General features: G+C 35.4%; 2 protein-coding genes across 2 annotated transcripts in view; one reads left to right on the top strand and one right to left on the bottom strand.

Moving 5' to 3' along the window:
- The window catches only part of LOC127879302 (molybdopterin synthase catalytic subunit-like), a 237,775-nt gene that overhangs the window by 191,862 nt on the left and 24,881 nt on the right, over positions 1–21,032 (top strand). The gene's annotated exons all lie outside the window — the stretch shown is intronic.
- LOC127879286 (sodium channel protein 1 brain-like) overlaps positions 1–21,032 on the bottom strand; it is a 118,166-nt gene that overhangs the window by 88,560 nt on the left and 8,574 nt on the right. The window contains exons 2-4 of the mRNA XM_052426049.1: positions 17,379–17,402; positions 16,766–17,183; positions 473–687 (exon numbers count right to left, since the gene is read on the bottom strand). Of these exons, the coding sequence (XP_052282009.1) occupies positions 473–687; positions 16,766–17,134 (584 nt within the window). The 5' untranslated portion in view covers positions 17,135–17,183; positions 17,379–17,402. The remainder of the gene's footprint in view (positions 1–472; positions 688–16,765; positions 17,184–17,378; positions 17,403–21,032) is intronic.

Raw genomic sequence — 21,032 nt, 5'->3', positions numbered from 1 at the left:
AGTTATAAACGTAGCAAAGTTTGAAAATCAGGTGGTTATTTCAACTTATTCTTTGGGGCAAAAATAATTAATGTTCAATTCATTTTCATGCGAGCTTTTATAGATCTGATGCATTACAGAGATTTGTGAAGATTGTTTTAGTAAAGCACTTGATAATTTATATGTATTATGTTGTTTACAAGCAGACAAAATCTTCACTTTCAAAGCTGTTTTTTTACTGGCATTTTGCAAGCATGCATATCCCAATTAAGAGCCTTAGAGATATTAAGCCCATATCATTTTTTCTTAATCTTTGGGTTCATTTTAATTTCAGGAAAAAAATAATTTAATTTTGAAATAAATCTCTCAAACCACTTTCACAAAATTGGCCTAATGTCGAAAAGTCAAGATTAAAAAAATCAAGGGCTAAACGAGTAAAATATAGATAAGTAATTTACTAAATGTTTACATAACAGGTCACTGCTCTACTTACTCAGCCGTATCTGCTGCTGGTTCAGTCGGCATCGCAAGGAAAATGCAGTTGCACAGGATGGTTAGAATGATGAAGTAGTCGAAGTACTGGTTGCAGGCGATGTACACACATAACTTCCGGTAAGGATTCCATGGTCTCAGTAGGTAGAAAGATGACGTGGATGAGAACCGGAAGATATACTCGCGCTTGAAACGCGGCGATATCACACAGAAAGTCTGCAATGGAGGGATAGCAAATTTTAGGATAAAACTAATTTGCCTAACCTCTATATCTTTGGCATCACAAACCAACAATGTTATATTTACGAGCAGATTTTGAGATGTTCAAAGCTCAAAAAAGGCGAAAGTGATGTTTGGTCATTTGATTGGATAAGAAATGGTCTCAAAAATATCTCAGTAAGCATTTTGTCACCCTCTCAATGAGTACATAGCTTGTAAACAAGACTTTCTCTTCAGTTTATGTGTTTGAAGTCTGATTATTTATCAACCTTTTTTATAAAATGAGCCGTGCTCTGTGAAAAAGGGGTTTAATGCATGTGTATAAGTGGCGTCCCAGATTTGCCTAGTCAGTCTGCACAGGGACGACACTTAACACATATGCATTGAACCCCTTTTCACAAAGCGAGGCTAATAATTCGCCTAATTGGTGCAAAAAGGTACCATATGACATTCAAAAAAGAAGACACATTGTACTTTTTTGCACCAATATAAGTTGATTAAGGTGCTAAGGACATTGGACATTTCGACTAGGCAATTTGTACGTGTATAGAAATATTCACAATGCTATCTAACCACTTGGGACCCCAATGCCCATGTAAGACAGTATCCTGTGTAATCAGGTACATAATTAATATCAGCTAATTATTCCCATTCACTCCAAAACCCCTTTCGATTCTGTATGTATCTAACATTTCTCTATCTTCTTATCTAACTAATGCACGGGTTTTAATCTGATTTTGGGGAAAGGGCCTGGCCTTTTTGAGGGGGAAAAAATCACGCGAAACGCCGGATTTTTGGGGGAAAAAATCACACGAAACGCCGGATTTTGGGGGAAAATAAGGAAAGTCTTAAATAATCAATTAAGCATATTTTACTGTTTTTAAAACAAATTCAAGGAAACAGAAAATTTAATTATGCAATATTTTTCTATTTTCTACACTTGATCAGGTTAACTGATATATTTAAAGGTTTAAAAAAAGAGGGGAAAATGAAATCTAGGGGAAAATTTACCAGCTGAGGGGAACAAAAAATCGGAGGGGAAAAGACTGATTTTCAGCGGGTCACAAAGAAGGAAAAAAAAAAAACTCCGATGGGAATGTCTAGTGCATTTGATTATAGTCACATAGAGATAATCATGAGTTCATCACAGTTCTATCGTTAATTACTACATGTATTTCAAGCAGCAATATATTGCTATTTGATCATATTATGTATGTGAAACAAGTAAAAAACTAAAACCCATTTATTAAAAATATTAGACCTGAAAATACAATTTTCACTTCCAAAGTACAAAACATTCCCCTTCTGTGAAATAAATGTGTACCCCGCTTTGGTAAAACCGGTTTAAACACATGTACAGAATGGTTCCATATTAGTCTGTAAAGTTGGCACAAGCTTCTTAAGGACATAACTTGTTTGTGTAAAGGAAATCTCTTCTTAAACCAAATTCAGTCTGGGTGGAGAGTTGTGTCTCTGATTAGCCTGTGTTGATTGCATAAGCTAACCTGGGATGATACACAGTCTCTAAGTTTGGTTGAATTTGCTTAGAACTATGATCTTGCTGCATTACAACTTCATTCAAAAGCAATACAACACCTGCATGCTGTTCCACAAATTTATCATTTGAGCCCCTTCATGCAAAAAAAGGTCTCATGCCACATGTTGCCAGCGTAGCTCCAGCGCAGCCCAGGCTGCGCAGTCTGGTCAGGAGCAACCCTGTCCATTATTATGTCATGTAAGGTTTCCTTGTCTCATTAGCTTACATCGTGACCTTTTACCAGACTGAGAGGCCATTTTGTCTTTGTGAGAACAGAATAACTTTTTTGATTCTAAAGGCTTGGGGATTTAAATCAAACAATCAATTAACTTTTATCAATATTATTTAATAATGAAAACTTTACACACATTTACTATATTTCTAAGTTTCAAAGTCAATTTATGATAGAGTTTTGCAAGTTCCAGGCGTCCATTTCTATCATCTGTTTTTTGCAATATAATATACATATTAATCAGTAACAAGTAGTTACAATTTTACTTGAAAGATCGAATAAGCAATCAAGAATTTAACTTAATAACTGTACATCAATTATGCATTTACAAGTCTTTTAGTCATTGACATTGTTGAGTGGATATATAATCAGGGTATAATCTACATGTGCGTTCCGCGTCTATGACGCACAAATATCGAAATAGACGCATGGTTTTGAAATATGTGCGTCGCACGCATTGCTGAACTGTATCCGTTAGCGCATACCTGAATCACGATAAGCACAAACCATCTTGTGTACGAGTCAAAAGTGTAGCAATGAATGCTGAGTTTAGCTGGATGAGGCTTGAAGACTCCAGCAAGTCTTTTGATTGGCTCTAGTGGAGCCGCTGATGTATAATACGAACCAATTAGAATCGACCGTTTAAATAGAATGTGTTATGCTATTTTCTCGAGTCCCCAGATGAAAACCTGCTTTAACTTTGTGTAACTTAGTCATAAATAATACAGAAAAAATGCCTCCGAAATAAGGTGTTGAAGCTTAATCCAAAACAAACAAATCTAAACTTTAATAATGGTAGGTCAACGGCTCGCAATTCGGATGTAAACAATAATATTATCAAGCTCGCAATTCGGATGTTAACAATAATATTATCATCGATTTGAATCAAGTTGAAATGTAATAACAGGTTACATTCATGTAACAGATAATGTTATAGCCTATGTGAAGGCAAACAAGATAGTGATAACTCTGAATTTTATTTTTTTTTGGTTTCAACAAGTAATTGAGATCATTAAAAGTTTAATGCAAGTATAGTTATTGAGCTAGTGTGATTTAGACATATTTTCTTCACTACTTGGTATCTTTCAAAATTTGGGACCCATTCTTTTTCAAGGTAGACTCATTAATTTTGGCCTGGGACTCATTGGTCTAAAATCTGCGAGTTCAGGGACCCAAAGATAGTAAATTCTAGATTATTCCCTGTATAATAGTACAATGGACAAAAAGCTGGTTTATATAATATAAATGTCTTCTTAAGCAACAATCTGTAAGAACAGGTGTTTAAATCATGTATCTGCACACCAAATGTGTTTAATATTGGTTTTCATTAATAGCATTGTAATGCCAAATAATCCATTAAATATTTAATAATCCTACATACTGTTAATAGTCAGATCACAAAACAAGTTAAAAAACACAGGAGAACCCTGAGGATCCTTAATCTGACAAACTGTGGCTCAGAGATTTAATTTACTAGACCCCTTGTTTTGTTTTTTTACTACTACAAGTCATCATGTAACTTATGCTTGCTTAGTAAGTCTACATAAAACATTTCACAGCACCACACAAGTGAGGCCTAGTTAGACCTCAGAGGGATAATTTGAACACAATCAAAGGCTTTTCCCTTTATAAGTCAATGCAGATCTGAAAACCACCAGGTCAGTGCCAGTTTTGACTCCAGGGCTATTTTTTTAAAAACATTTTGCAGAGAAGGTTTCTATAAAGGGGGGTGGTCCCTACATAACTTAATGCAAAGCAGGTGACACCTGTGCGAGGCTACTTTTAACCCCAGGGGCCTAATTTGAACAAACTTGGAAGAGGATCTCTGGATGATGCTACATACCATACATGAAAGCCTTTTTTGCTTTAAACACCATCGGTGTCAATTTGCCCTTGTATTATAAATATAAAATTACTAAATAGATGTAGATCTACTCAGTTGAAATATAAACATCATTATATTTGAAAATCAAATTATGATTATGATATCAAAAGATGTTAAAAAGTTTGTTTCCACTTATCCAATTGACATTTGACTTTTCAAGTTTGTCAGGTCAAGTTTCTGATCATTTATGCTTTATTTAATAACATGATTGAATATGTAATCATGCTTGGTACATATGATTATAATTACTGTACTAATTAACTATAATGCATCTAATTTTTACTAAAAAACATTAAGCAGGCCTACCTATTAACTTTAAGTTTATATAATTGATGAATTTTGATGTACAGGCCGGAATTACGTACACGACCAGTATTTATGTATTAAATAAAATACTATGTCCGTGAAGTCTGTATGAATACTATTTCATATTGAAACAATAGTATGCAGCTGATCAGTGCTTGCAATTCAATCGTAAAAATGCTGCTGATAGATGTAGCGCTATAGCCTATGCGAGGTGAAGATATGTTACCAAAGTTAAAATATATATGTTTAAGTTATGTCAGGACAACTATCTGTTATTTTGCAGCTTACTGCAGTCTAGTTCTGGCTACCATATCTTAAATGTCGCTTTTTATGATTTTTGACATACAGGTATGTCAATATTATATAAACTGTACGCTGAAGTTTCTTAAAGCTAAATGCAGTCGGAATATATTTCATCCGAACAGAACAGTTTCTTTCTATTTAACGATGTACTAGCATTAAACTAAAATTTAAAGTGTAGTCACTAAAGTCGGTCACTGTATACTAATAACTTAAATAACGCTACTCCTACAAAGTATAAATATGAGGTCGATCATTTGGAATAAAATAACGCGTGTCATCACCAATAATACCATGGCAACAGCACAGCTAGGGGATGCAACTCTGCTATTGAAAGTGTACAAACCATGTCCATCTGGGAGTGATTTCTACACGTTTTCGTTTCGCAAATTACCTGGCAATCACATACCGCGATACACTTTGGATATATTAATTATCTGTTATAATGTCAAATATTCTTCATGTTCATTTAAAGGGCCTCCTTAACAGATTATTGCTTTTTTCGTTTGTCAATTAATGCACTAATATACAAATTGGAACTTAATATCTCCAAAGATCTATCAATAAACATATTCATAGATCTTAGATGTATCTAAAAAAACAATAATTTAATGTGTGAAAGAAAACGAAACTGAAAAAGTTGCCGCCGGTACTCGTGTCCTTTAGGATAGAAAAAAATGTCGCCTTTTTAAACCTCTCTGCGATACTGACTGTTATATTGCGCTATTGATTTTATTCGTTATTAATTTCAAATGTAGATTACTTATAAATGGTAAGACTCTATATCCTCTATATCATTATTTTCATTTTGCTCCCTGATGAACAACGTTCTTTTATTTCCTTAATATAAGACACTTCGAACCATAAAATGCTTATTGGTCGATGCGTTTCATTGCACATCATAGTTATTGTCGAGGTCTGAAAGAATCACCTTGTTGCGCCGTTTGTTGTTAAAAAAAACTCAAGAACCCAATATCTCTGATGTAGGATATGTTTTAATTTGTTAATAACATCAGTAGATACGCGTAAGTATAATGTACCAAGTACAATGCAGTTAAATTGACCGTAAGTGCATGGGGACAAAGAGACACGTTTATAATAATCTTTGATTTCGCAATAATATAACGTCATATGGGCATTTTAATGTCCAATAAAGTATGCGTTAAAGAAGGAGATGGACCATTGCAATCAATAGATGTCGATAATAAAAACTATTCACCGAGACCAATAGCGCGCGTTTTTGTTTTTGTATGTAATCAATATATCAATTTATCTCTGATAATTAAATGTTCGACACCCGACACCTTTGTACTTAATTCAAAGGCAACGCGGCATTGTCCTATACATATTTGTTAGCCGATTTTGTGCAGTATATTTGGCATGTCGGTTTTGAAAGAAATTCGACCGCCATTTAGAGTATGGGCTATTGTTCCCATTCGAAGGACAATCTCATAACCATAAAAACATCGACACTTCTGTTAATATCGATATATGCCCACGAATTACATATGATCACAATACCAAGGTATCGACATCCAATTGCAAGAATACGGACATTCTTGGACAACATACAAGCCATATGCACATAATTTTCATATTAATTCTATTACAAAAATGCATAACAACATTATTAGAGCGACATAGGACCTGAACTGCATTTTGTTCAGCAATTATCGTTTAGTCGCGCTGATATAGCTGCAATACGAACAGGAAATTACGGTAACTAATATCACGGACTCTAGATGAGACGGATATGAAACGGGACCGTATCGGCCAATAGCTTGTCGATACTTTGTTACGTAACCAGTAGCTATCGAATCGCGTACGCTATACATTTTGTACCCACTCACGTCTTTTTTTTTAACTGAACTCCTAATATTAACGTTACAAATCTGTATAAAGTACGACCATGTTTACCGTAAATATAGATTCTAAAACGGTATGATATTTGCAAAAGTTAAAGTTAAAGTTATAACTCGCCGGGCTGCCCAAATTAGAAGTAAAACTTCATAAATATTTATATATCTGAAAACTACGAAATGTAGGCTTTCTAATGATATATAATTTGTCAAAATCGGCCGAGAAATAAAAGTAAAATTAGAAAAAAGACGTTAGTGAGTACATCAACATGTATGACCTCGGCGCTTCGATGTACTCTAATCGATAGCTACTGGTTACGTAACAAAGTATCGACAAGGTTAAACGCGCGTGGGTAAAACATAAAATGTGTATTTCTCGTGTTTAACTCGCTATACACTCATTAGTAACAACGGAAATATACTAAAAGTTATATTTTTTGAAAGAGGAATTAATAAGCCACAATATTACGTATAAACCAATAAAATCGGATAATTAGTTTTTGCATAAATTTGAATTAACTACAGTAAGGGTCAAATACTCGTTTCAACTTCTGTCAATATACGCTCCGTGCTAATATAATAATCGCAGCTGCAGCCTATTGCTAATTTGAATTATGCAAATCATTTAGCAATTTTAGGTTATGTCGATTGATGCGTTTGAAGAAACGTTGAATGAAATACTATGATTCAGTTCCGTTTTAGCGAATACAACAACTGTGATAATTACGCGCAGTATGACTATCTTACTTGTATCTTCGATAAATCAATAGAACGTGTTTACCTAAATATTATTAATTTATATTTTCCACTGGATGCTTTTTGTGTCAGTGAGCATATTGCTTATGTATCATTTTTTTGACATTACATATCGATCGCTTGCGCAACCTCTGTTTAATTGAACAAAACGCCCGATCGATAGTATTTTTTACACAATTACTCAATGCGACATATACAATATGCACACGGTCATAAAATGGAACTACTATGTACGGTACTCATGTTGAACCATTTGATGTTGATTTTATGTATTTACATTTATCTTTTATTGCCATTATTATCATAGGGACGATATGCACTAAGTTCAAACCTTATTTACCACAGTAGTCTTTGTTTAGGTTTCCATGATGATGAGATACTGATGTCTGCGAGAAAATATCTACCCCATAAGTCCTTAATTATTAGGTTTCTATGCAGATGTAATAATCATTCATTATCTGAGAGAATGTTTTGTTGTGGATGAGTTATTGTATATTTTGATCAACCATTTACTCTATAGGGTTTGGTCAATGCACCAAATATCTCAATTGAACACAACAATTTGATTGCTATACATTAATACGAAAAGCAAGTAATACCAATATGAACGGACCCGACAAAGAACGTTTTCTTAGAGACACAATTTAAGAGCTTATTATGGTGTCGACTCAAACCATTATTTTCGTTCCATTTTTGAAAACCTTTTGGTTCTAAGATAACAATTATTTGTAGCCCCATACAACACAGTGCTAGTTCTCCGTCATTTATTCTCGAAGACAATCGCTACCAGAAAGTCTTCACCACTGGCAGGCCACTTCATGTAGCATTAACAGTAATTTCGGATCATTTAGAGATTATTAATTAACAACAGGCATACATGCCTCGGTTGATGCGTATGTGTTGACCCTAACTCGCAATTGTGTATTGACAACACCAGTCTAGGCTGCCAAAACATTACGCAGCTTTCACCAGGATCAACACCAATCAGAGATGTACGGGCTTGCAGGTCCGGCAAGTGCCGTGGTTAGAACTTGTTATATGGGTTGTGGCATCCAAAACTAAATGGTAACTTAAAATTTAATATTAACAATATACGCGCTTAGAATGAAATAGGCAAATGTCTAGTCAGTACTATGTTGACTCTTTGCTGAATTACTTTTAAGCTGGTGGTGGTGTGTAAATTATGAGCTTAAATAGCATTGTTTCCGATACCGTATGCTGATGAATTTATTCCATGGACATTTTGCATACAAACACTAAGAATTTTGTTTAATCAGAGACCTATATCGTACCAGAACATGCTATGAACTAATTAAAGCATCATTCAACGAGTCAACGAGAGTTAAGCACGGCACATCGTATTTGATAACGAGAAGCGGAAAATATGGCATCCTCATCGTCTGAATTCAAAAGCAATTCAATAATTACGTTCAAAAGCTTTAACCTAAAATATTCATGCATCTCGTGGTAGGGGTACAGTTGCGTTTGGAGGTAAATGACTATAATTTGATATAACTTCTACGATGATACATGTACATATGCATGCTATATGTTATACCTTTTAGTAAAAAAAGTAAATAACGAATATGGCAAACGTGAACTCAGGTCGTCACAACAATGATAGCCAACCTAAAAGGATCTTTATTGCAACATCGACGATTTTTAGTACATCATAGGAGCCTGTGTTTTGCCCACGTAAGCACAATTGCACGACCAAATGACTTCTAAATTTGAAACCAGGATAACGTTCACATTTAACGTGCTTTACAACTAAAACAAGAAACCGTCGGAGACCGGTGATGCTCTCCAAAGTGTTTTTGTCACAGTATTGCACTATATATTCAGATAAAAGGAAACGTCTTGAGGGCGCAGTAGTTGGTGGACAAGGCTTTTTTTATTGAAAATTTCAAGGACCATAACTCTGTGAAAAATCATCCGACCAGAACCCGCTGATAATATGCACATCTCCTCTTGGTAGTGAAGCTTCCCATAAAGTTTCATTGAATTCCGGTCATTAGTTGCTGAGAAATAGTCCGGACAAAAATTGTGCACGGACGGACACACGGACGGACAGACGAAGCGGCGACTACATGCCCCCCCTCCCCCCCAAAAAAAAAATAATTTGGGGGGAGCATAAAAAGTTGTCTCAAAAACGGAAAGTGTGTAAATTGAAAGGGAAAGCGGACTAGTTCTACTGTTAACCATGTAATTGATGGAATAGAGGGATTGAAGCCGTGAATAACAAGCGCATAACTGAATGAAGGTATTCGTTTGAAATACCATATTATGCAAAAGCAATTGGGACTCAATAAAACTTTAGATGGATTTGTCATGAACTTAAATGTAGAGCACTTTTAAACATGTTTAGGGATTTGAACTATTAAGAAATGCTCATAGAAAGCTCTAGGGAATAAATGCATGATGATGGACATGCATAGCTTTCTAATACCAACCATAACGTACGCGGCACCACCAGTCATGCTTTCAGGAGATCGGATTCTATGCTTATATCTATAGAGGAAAGATATGCTTATATCTATAGAGGAAATATATGCTTTACAACATGCCAGCGTTAAACAAGTGTTGTTTAATGGGGAACATTTTTAATTTGACACTTGTCAAGACTACCTCGTTGTATGCTTCAAGTTTATACCAATGTTAAAATGTTAAATTTTGTGATTTCTTTAAAGATTTTAAGAGACCGAGCTTCGTGAAACCGTGTGACTTGTCTATCCCAAGTTTTCAACGTTCATAAATGAACTACATGTACTATCGATCGTGTCTTACTGTATGGATGATTCCGCATGACTTGGTTAACTCTTTGAACAGCACTTTTGCCATCATATACCGACTTGATTTATTTATCTATGTGACGTCACTCCCGTATTTAGCCGTTTGTGAAATCTAATAACTCTTCTGTTTACTGTTATTTATAAGTAACATGGTTTTAATAACATTCTTAAAACTACGCGAGCGGTTAATTCCCCTCTTAGTACTTGATTCTTTTGATTTCGCACACGTTAATCTGTTTCAATTCGCTTATACAATAACATCATGCGATAAATATGTTAGACTTTTATTTACAACAAGACCAGCGATTTTTCATTATTATATGTTGAAATTGTATTGGCATACACAATCCACCATTCTTCTTGTATAATCTAAATAACATTATCTTGTAAATAAAGAACAATTAAATATCTATGAAATTGAATTGAGACTATTTTGTATATATTTAAGTATTTCATAAATATTGTTGACATTATGATTACGGTAATATACGAATCTGTGTGGCTTAAGGTATTGTTCATGCAGACACAACTTTAATAAAGCTTATTTTTAAGGGTTATTAAGAATTAATCCTTTTAGCCGCCACGTCCACCACATGATTGAGATATAATTCTTTGGAGAATAATCAGTAGCGATTTCGACAATGCAGGAGCTAATGAACATGTTAATCTCTGATATTTTGAATTGTTGTCAAACATTTTTATCATAATAAATCTCATTTGAATTTATATGACTAGTTTCGATTAACCTAAAAAGTATCAATAGTGCTTCGTTAACTCTGCGGTATGTGTAACTTTCTTCTACTGCAAGCACGCGGCAAATAATCACCATTTGCATTCGGTGACCGTGACTTTAGTTTTAAAAAAGAGTATCGTCGTCAAAGACTGACATGATGAATACAGTTTTTGCGTTTAAGTCATGTTAGTTATTATTGAGACATTTTTTTTAACAATATACAATCCATATTATATTTATAGAGCGTTTTTATACATATATCATCTAAATTAAACTTGTATTCTATTGAGCCTTGGAATTGTTTTTTTGTACATGTGTATTGATATTCGCCCATGGTTATAATGCTTCAAGTATGGGCAACACAATGTCAAATCATAAAAACAATCAAATAAACAAATCCATGTCACCACCTTATATTGTATTGGCATATATGTTTCCTCAATGCATTCAATTGTGAGAAATATGCCTATAACGAAGGCTAATTGAAGAACGAAACAGTACTATAAAAAAGGTGAAAATGTTATAAATAAGAACGCTCCACCTATAAAATATGATGCAAACATGAAAACCTGTTGGAATTTTTAAGACATCTCTCTTTGACATAATAGCACACCACTTGCCCTGCTATCTCCCACGAAAGTTATAAACTTCGGCTCTGTTCAGCTAAGTATTATTAACAACTGAAGCTCCATGAATATTTCATTATTCAGATTAACATTTCTATCGGCCTCGTGTGTTCAGTCTTCCAGATGGAAACATGGACTCTGTAGTTAGATTTATATTATAATGCAATTAAGAAATTTAAGTGGCAAAGTCCATTATTTGAGTCGTGTTCTGACACAACTGAGCATAATGCATGTGCGTAGTGTCGTCCCAGATTAGCCTGTGCAGTCCGCACAGGCTAATCAGGGACGACACTTTCCGCTTTAATGGTATTTTTCGTTTAAAGGAAATCCCTTTTTATCGAAAATCTAGTTTCAGCGGAAAGTGTCGTCCTTGATTAGCCTGTGCGGACTGCACAGGCTAATCTGGGACGACACTTTACGCTCATGCATTATACCCAGTTTTCTCAGAACAAGACACATTTAAACTTATATATTAAACGTTATGGCTTAATAAATGACTGCACGGCATATGCTAGTTAGGGTTTACGATTACTATGAGTGTTTTTTTTTGGTAACTAATTTACATGGTAATATCGAAATTAAAGTGCAATATAGGGCATTTAATCGCGTGGTTTGTGCTATTTTGATGAGTAACGACTAATGGGACTGCCCAGAAAGCCAATATACAATATATATAATTAGATTTAGCACTGCAACCACTAGGTCATCCGCCATGCTTATCTTACACTCCTGCTGAAAGGAGATATTAGAGTCGCGTAAAGAAGTATGCAGACGGTGTTCGGTCGGCTCTAATTTAGTCGTTAACAAGAACAACAAACAACATTAATAATTAAGGAAAATAACATCTTGTTACAATGAACTACGTTGTTATTTGGGCGAAAATTAACGCATTCATTTGACTGAGACCTTTGTGTGCCCAAAACTTTTCATTTTAACGGCCGACAAAAGGATATTCGCTTCCCTTAGTAAAATGTTTTTTCCAGTTACAAAAATTCCCGCATTAGCCTTTAACATTTTAAACAATTTCTAACATAATCCATTATTTCATCTTGATAGTAAGTTTTACTATTTCAGTTATTCGAAAGGGATTGGTATAGCCGGAATATACCACCAGAAAATGTATTGTTATTCAAATAAGTTCATTTAATGTACAATTGTGCAAAACATTCCCTCATTCCAGAAGCGTGGAGTGTGGGTAGCAAACCCTAAAACAGCGTGAGGGCCATGCCTGATTATAGGTAGTTAATTTTTATTGAAAATAAGTTAGCGTGATTGTTTGGAAAACGTATGGCCCAATGTGACAAGATTTTTCACACACAGTTATAGAAAGAGAAACGCGTGCATGATTCGAACAATCACAAAAACAACAAGACTATTGCCAAGCAATATATGTGCCCTACCGACTCCACCATTGTCAGATATTTGTTTTTATTTGTTGCCATAGCAACCAGAATTCTTGACGTTGGAACAAAATGAAAAGACGTGCATAATCTGCATATTGCCATCTGACCATGTTTAAAGTTTCATGAAAAAAAAAAAGAAAAACTTTTTAAGTTATCGCAGGATCCAGAAATGTGTGACAGACAGACAGACAGACAGACAGACAGACAGACAGACAGACAGACAGACAGACAGACAGACAGACAGACAGACAGACAGACAGACAGACAGACTGACTCACAGACAGACTGACTCACAGACAGACGCACAGAGCGCAAACCATAAGTCCCCTCCGGTGAAACCGGTACGGGACAATTACTTTTGGCATGAGTGGTGCATCTAAATTTAATTTATATATTGGCCACTTTAATGTATATATTGGCCACTTTGAAATTTAATGCATATATTGGCCACTTTGAAATTTAATGTATATATTGGCCACTTTGAAGACAACAACACCGTGTATAATATTCTTTCTAGAGTAGTCAGCGATACTTTAGTGGTGCTAACAGATGGCAATGTGGATTAAAAGACTCGACGCGTTATCGGTCGATAATGATCTATAGGTAATTGTGATGACACGCCTCCGCACTGGCGTTATGTGGAACTAACCGTAACGTTCAGCATGCAACACGAGTTTTATGCAATATGTCTATTACTTACCTTACTTGCTGGGGGTGCGGGTGAGGGACATATGGAAACGATTAATGAAACATGGCATTCCTCTATCACCCTTAGCGGCCATCAAATAGAACGATGTTACCTAATTACTGGCGTGCAGTAACTTTCATTGTCTTTCTTATGAGAACTGTAACACCTATACACTATGTAATCGACCGTAATATGTCTTACATATTTATTAGATAGCGTCTGACGATAGAGTTATGTATTACTTCACTCGTTGAAGTCTAAATGCACGCTTTGTTTTTCTATACGTATCGCGCATGTATATATTGCACTTAAAACCACCTATTGAAACATAGCAGGTCCATTTATAAAACACATACTGCTTTGACGTGGTATTTGTTGAAAGTCAAGTGATATTGACTGTCATAATGAAATTATTGCGAACTTCGTAATTTGCGTCATCACATTGTAACCGAAGAGGGACGTTTGGGTTTTATATCAAATCTATCGCTGTGATATCGCTCGTCATTTAACAATAAAACTCGTACAAAGACGCTTCAACAATAAAACACCGCGTGCGTTTCAGTTCCTTTTATCATTTCACATTCCGGCTGCAAAAACTCAAATATAACTACAACAGGGGTTAACCTTATGATATGGACAACTGATTTCGTGGGTCCGGGGTCGTCAAGTTAATCTATGATATGGACTATGGACAACTGGCATCCGGGGTTATCTAGTTGATGCACAGGCGGCTTAAAGATTTCAACTGGTGGTCAGACACCAGAACACTTGGGCGGGGATCGGACCACCTCGCGAGACCGCGGTCTAAAACAACCTGAAATAACTCAGCCGACGGTCCTATCGTTCACATATTTGCAGAGCTGCACTGCCGCTCCGAGCAACAGAGAACGCGGGGCAGCAACATGTGACCACGGCATATTGTCAAGTAAACGTTGCAAGTACAGCAAGGCGGGTCTAGCTTTGCACGTAGTGGTGGTTGTTTTGACGAAATTAGACATTTAGTGAGTGTTTACACTGAGTCATTACGAACATACCATAACACACGTTACAAATGTTCAAAACCTTTAAGAATACACAACGCTTATACACGATCTAACAACTGTCCACTAGTGTTTGCTAGTTTATTTATTTTTTATTTTTTAAAAATCTTCTAATGGATTTTATAATAAATAAAATAGACTTATATAAATACAAAAATCCTACATATACACAGCCAGAGTAAATAATAAATAACGTCTTTCGTCATGCTGCCATGCACATGAATGTCTTATTAACTAATAGATTACAAGACAGCATTCCAGACAGACTCTTGAATTAAGGTGTCTGCTTATTAGATTGTTTTAGTGGAGATAAACAGACGTTATGTAATTAATGGACAAAAAAGAACGATATAAGACAGTCATTCACTTTTTGTCGAAGAACATTAAACATAACTAGAGGCAGTTGCAGAAGTCTACAAACTTGTTATTCTTATTTTTTAATCAAAGAACAAACATCAATATGTCAATAGTTCTAATTGCAAAAAAGCCGATGGGCAAGATGGTTCAGATCTGTCTACGCCTGATCCTACAATCGACAGATAATCTTACTATATCAGTTAATCTTAAAATGTTACTGTTGCGAAAAATTATGTAATCTTGCGAAAAGCAACACAATATGTGATATTATCTAACAATAACATATGACTAAAGGATTTGAATGTAATTGTGAGCGTCCTTAATATACGGGAATTTCTTCAAGTTTTCGGACACATTTAGACGAAAACAGCTCCGTAATTTTGAAAAATATGAGGGTCATACAACATGTCCGAAAGTCATTAATTATGTGTGAAATGGTGGATGCACGAACAAAATTAAAAATAAATATTAAAAAAAAAACAACAAGAAAAAGCGCATATATCTAAATAATTATACAATGTAATATCAGCCTTCCTGTCGCTCGATCGGTCATTGTCGGCTCAAGTACTACTTAAAAGTGCCCCAGGTACTCATAAATGCAAAATGCCCGGGATACGAAAACAGTTCACAGCAGTATACCTTTTAGGGTATGTTCCCTACACGGGGTAAATTGTAGTATACTGAGCCGACAATGGGGCCTAATTACTGTCCTTTTACACCGTTATATCTTAATTTAAAATGTTGGCCATTTTTTTATTTTATAATTTAACTTAGTCATTTGTCTCGTATGTCACGAAATAATCGGAAGAAATTATTAAAGAAGGCTTAAATAAACGCTAGTGACATCTAAATAAATAACAATTTCGCAAATGAACAGTAAAAAAATATTCCGCGTATCATGTGTTATTGATGGATACGGTCACACATTGTCAATTTGCGTTTAAGATTGTCCGATTTTAAAGAATATTTTTTGCTCAACAACAAACGTGCCATCGTGAAGTTGGTCGTGCTCTTAAATAATAATTCTACAAATAAATTGCGAATATTGAGTTTTTAACCAATCAATGCGACTAGCAATGTGCCGCGCTCCGTTTTATCCAAAGTCTCAACTCAAACACTGTTTTGGATACGGACATTGGGTTCATTCAAATAACGATTCGAAGTAAATTTATTGAAACTATATAGTAATTATGTCTGTGTTTATTAACAGTTATCTTTTAAATTATAATTTCGGCCTGCTCTGCTAAAGAAATAAACGTTCCTTATTATGCCGAATTCAAGTACAAGTATAGATAAAAGATAAAATAAATAGAAAACTAAATTTTAACCCGTGCCGTCTCCAGAACAAAACTTATGCTAAAATACCTCTTTGAAGCTTTGCGGGAATGAGAACATCAACCATTCTACCCGAAAAAAGGGAAGCACCAGGGACGCACCAGCACAAGAGTGTGACTTAATTTAAGCCTCAAGTCTACATATAGGTGTTGAAAGGCGGTTCAGGGGAGGGCAACAACGCATTATAACGCAAATAGCAACGCGCCAGCGTGCTACTGGAGCTTACCTTGTCATGTTCCTTGATGATCTTGTCGATCTCCTCGATGGGTTGCCCGTACAGCTCCTTTGGGAACTCAGGTTCAATATCCTCCTTCAACTGGTTGCCCTCCACCAGATTCGGATTACGCGTCTTCACCGGCCCATGGTGCTCCTCGGCGACGAACTGCAGCTCGCCATCGACAAGATGTGCCTCGCCCTGGTGCCGTTTGTTGTCTTCCTCCTTTTCCTTAAGCCGGTGCTCAGTCTCGAGCTGGTCCTCCCACGACTGCGGAGTGTACGCCGTGAACACGAGCAGATCTTCGTCCTCATCGTCGGGGTCCTCCTCTTCCGGTTTCGGGATCGAGTCGTTGCTCGCCGGCGCCGCCTCCGTCGTCATGTCGCTAATACTGTCGATTTGATCCGATAGTGCGTTACGGCTTTTTATCCTTTGAATTGAAGTTAATTTTCAAAGATTATGAATAATTTAAACACGGTTCTAGTATATCCGTTCTGTTTTTAACAAATTTCGATCACTAAGTATTACTTCCAAACTATTTGTGACACAGATAAATTCGCCAGAAGTTTTCCAGTCTTTGTACGAAGAGGAAGGAAAAATCACATCTTAGGTGGTTAGTACTCACCCTGTTATTTAATTTAGGTTCCATCTGAAAATACAAAGAAACAACTGAATATATTCCATGTGAGATTATAAACTACATCCCCGTCTGTCGAACAAATCAAGATCAGTATAACAAAGAACAGCACTCATCGAACGAAACTGAGAAAACAGAAGTCAACAAACATATAGAAATCTTGTGTATCTAAAGTTGACGCATGATTAGATTTTAATTTAGACTGTGTTTTGAAAAGAACGATCCCATACACTTACTTCAAATACTACAGTTTAGAATGTATCTGCCAAGTGTACTACTAAAAGATAATTTTCAAATCATATGTCTAATCCAAAATCGATTTAAGTAAATGTCCAATATTCTGTGAGGTATATCATGCCTTTTATTTATTAGCAACTAGTAACAGAGCTTCCCATTATATCCACTTAAGCCACGCTCGAATGATTTGCAAATCCATACAGGTCCGAAATCGATTAACGTCCACCTAATACTCTTTACTGAGGTATAAGAAGCTAATAAATGCCACAAAATATAATATTAAAACTCTCCGAATTGCCCCCAACATATCGAACTGCGTTCAACACATGTTTTAAACAAACACTGTCGCCACCGTCCATGGCAATGCAACAATATAAAATTAATATACACTTCTGATGGCGGTTTTTAAGTAAACAAAACTCGATCGCGATCGAAGTACCTGTAGAAATTCAAACTGCGGATGAATAATTTAATACTTTGAAAAGTCCAATCATATCCGCGATTATTGGAACGCAGAAAATCCGTCCCGTTTGAGTTGGCATTGATCTATGGGTAGTTGCAGAATATTTCGCTCTCCCTCGCCACACTCATGTGACTAATTAACGCAGTACTTAGTCTTATACTGCCGCTGCATGGTATACAGACAAACGCTTGGAACTATCATGCGAATTGACTTACTGCCTATGCAGCTATACTGAATAATTACCTTAAAGAGAGGGTGCCAATTACCTTGGCGTTATGCAATTACTTATACTTTCTTACTGCATGTATTTACGAGAATGAATGGGTATATAATAAATTCGGTACGAACACGTGTGATGATATGAATACGACTGCGGATGAGGATGATAATTTTAAATGATAAAACTATGATGATTGTAGTCATTTAAATTCTTATTTGCAAATAATATTTTCATGAGTTGCGCAGCCAAGAGTGAAAATATATTTGTTATATGATCATGAGTGAATTAAAATCGATATTCCACCAAATCCAACAAAATATCTTTATATTTTCTGCTTTTTACAATCTCGGAAGTGCACCTTTTATACGACTGCATATATAGTTATGTACATTGCTAGGGTGCATCTGACAGTGTGATAACATTCCTAAGCAACGCGTTCGCCGCGCTGGGATAGACAATTCTACATAGGCGTCCACCGTCTCAATCATACACATACATGTACCGTATCGAATGTTAATAAGCATATATATGCGCCAAATGTTCGGCATAGAATTGCTGTATCTACTACAGATACTCGACACATATATCGCAGTTACACACTCCATCGTGGAAATGTAAATATCATTAGCGAATTGTCTTCAATTATTACGATATGATACGAATACAGCTTTGTTCTCGTCTGATAAATCAGTCCTAATGCATACACTGATAACATGTTAAGGGAACGTTTTCACAATTATATATATGGAACTTAAAAAAAATTATGTTCAGACCAGCAATATGACATTTCTTGCTTATAAACTTGTACAACAAATGCATTTAGTTCATTTTTACAATGTTCGAAAATATGTTAACCAAGTGTTTTATATATTTGAAGGGTTCTGTGTAAAAACCAGTGGCGTAGCTAGAAAAATGCCCCCAGGCATCGAATTTTTAATAGAGATGAGAAAGATGCGATCGTAAAACCCAGAGTGTCCCAGCCCACGTTTACATAAATATACTTCAAGTATAATGCGAAATACTTAGTAAGGCAAAGCTGTACCAAAGGGTGTTATCATTTTAGTTGACTGTTCTGGTTGTTTCAGAAATTCACCTAATTAAATGTCAGTTATGGCGGCAGCTAACTGAAATCAGTTATATGTTACTCATGTGTTGGTGAAAAGCAAGTTTGTCACCAATCCTAAAACTAGTAATTACGAACCACTGACCAGAAATAATTAGAGTTACAATTAAATTAGCAGGGGCCCAATGGACATTGGTCTCATGCAATGCGATGGTGGGAGTAATTGATTTTCTGAGAAAATTCTTAGGATACAATGACAATTTAATATCGAGCTGAGCTTAACATACACGTTTTTTTTACTATTAAAGTGATATTATGGGCATCTAGCAGTTTATAGGTGTCTATAGCAACCGTTGTTTATTTTTGGTGTTTTCACTTCATATACACTTATATTTGTTAATGCAGCATCAACATATTAAAACACTATCCAGGAAAGAAAAAAATAATGCATTTGAATATCAACCGTACTTTCGTTTGACAACTGATCATGCATGTACGATGTGAACCAAATTTTAGTTTTAGTGCAGATTCGTTCATACGACACAAAGACACAGTTTTGTTTTACGGATCATTTCGGCTTACAGGACTGGGTGAGTCACGTAAGACTATCGAATACAAACATATTTTTATAAACAACTGGTAGCAAGATGAGTTGCAGATAATTGGTCAGTAACCACATTTTAACTAACTCTTTTGACCTGTTAATTCTTTTCAGCTCAATATAATAGTGAAAAATGCCCTTAATATCTCTTTAACGCATAGTTTAAGATTTAAAATTGTAAAATACCCGCCAAAAGCATGATTCGAAAGATTGCAAAGTAAAGACATTTTACTTTTCTTGTTGTATGGGTATTTTAACCAAGTGCATCTGCAACTCAAATCTACGGTAATTAGGTTCTTCATATGTTGCAAGTCCAGATATCTCAAAGTGAAAAAAAAATCTAACCAAACCCGCTTTTTTCATTCAACTGCATACACCATGTATATGGTATCTCGTGGGACATAATTTCCATGTCAAACAAGACAGTTTAAAAAAGACAAGGGATTTTAATAATAATCATTCTGACGTGTTTGTTGGAGTTTCTTTTAGAGAAAATCATTAGCAAAAAGGGGTATGATAGTTAAGCAGCGAACGAGTCCAACACATATTTCGGCCTGTGTGTTTGTAAAATTTGTTTGTCGTGTTGTTTGGTCATAAGGATTAGCATTCGAAAAAAACGTTTCCAAAAAGTGTGTTAAACTCCACGTCCTTTTAATGAATGGATGAACAGAAAATTAAATTGCATATGTACATGATTTTATTGTTATTGTATTGTCATTGAGATAAGCGTTCCGATTATTAAAGTTTGTTAAAAGACTCCTTTAAAAGCTATCATAAAATCGTCGATATAACCAACAGTTTCAGTTGTAATCGATATTTCCATTATTTAAATTGTTCGTACGTTTAATTATTATTGTTATCGCTATGTTTTCGATGATTTATGGCATAATTTTATACATCACCGTTTGGCAAGACTGCGTGTGGACGCACTTATGTTCAGATGACATCGCGCGATCCGAGTCTTTTAATATATAGAAAATCGGCCAAGGGACGATACGATCATCTAACGGTCCGCGCGAAACGTCAATTTGATATTTATTGTAACAATATGTATTATG

The sequence above is a fragment of the Dreissena polymorpha genome, chromosome 4 (genome assembly GCF_020536995.1).
Source record: "Dreissena polymorpha isolate Duluth1 chromosome 4, UMN_Dpol_1.0, whole genome shotgun sequence".
NCBI classification, from domain to species: Eukaryota; Metazoa; Mollusca; class Bivalvia; order Myida; family Dreissenidae; genus Dreissena; species Dreissena polymorpha.
This window is presented reverse-complemented; position numbering and strand designations above follow the sequence as displayed.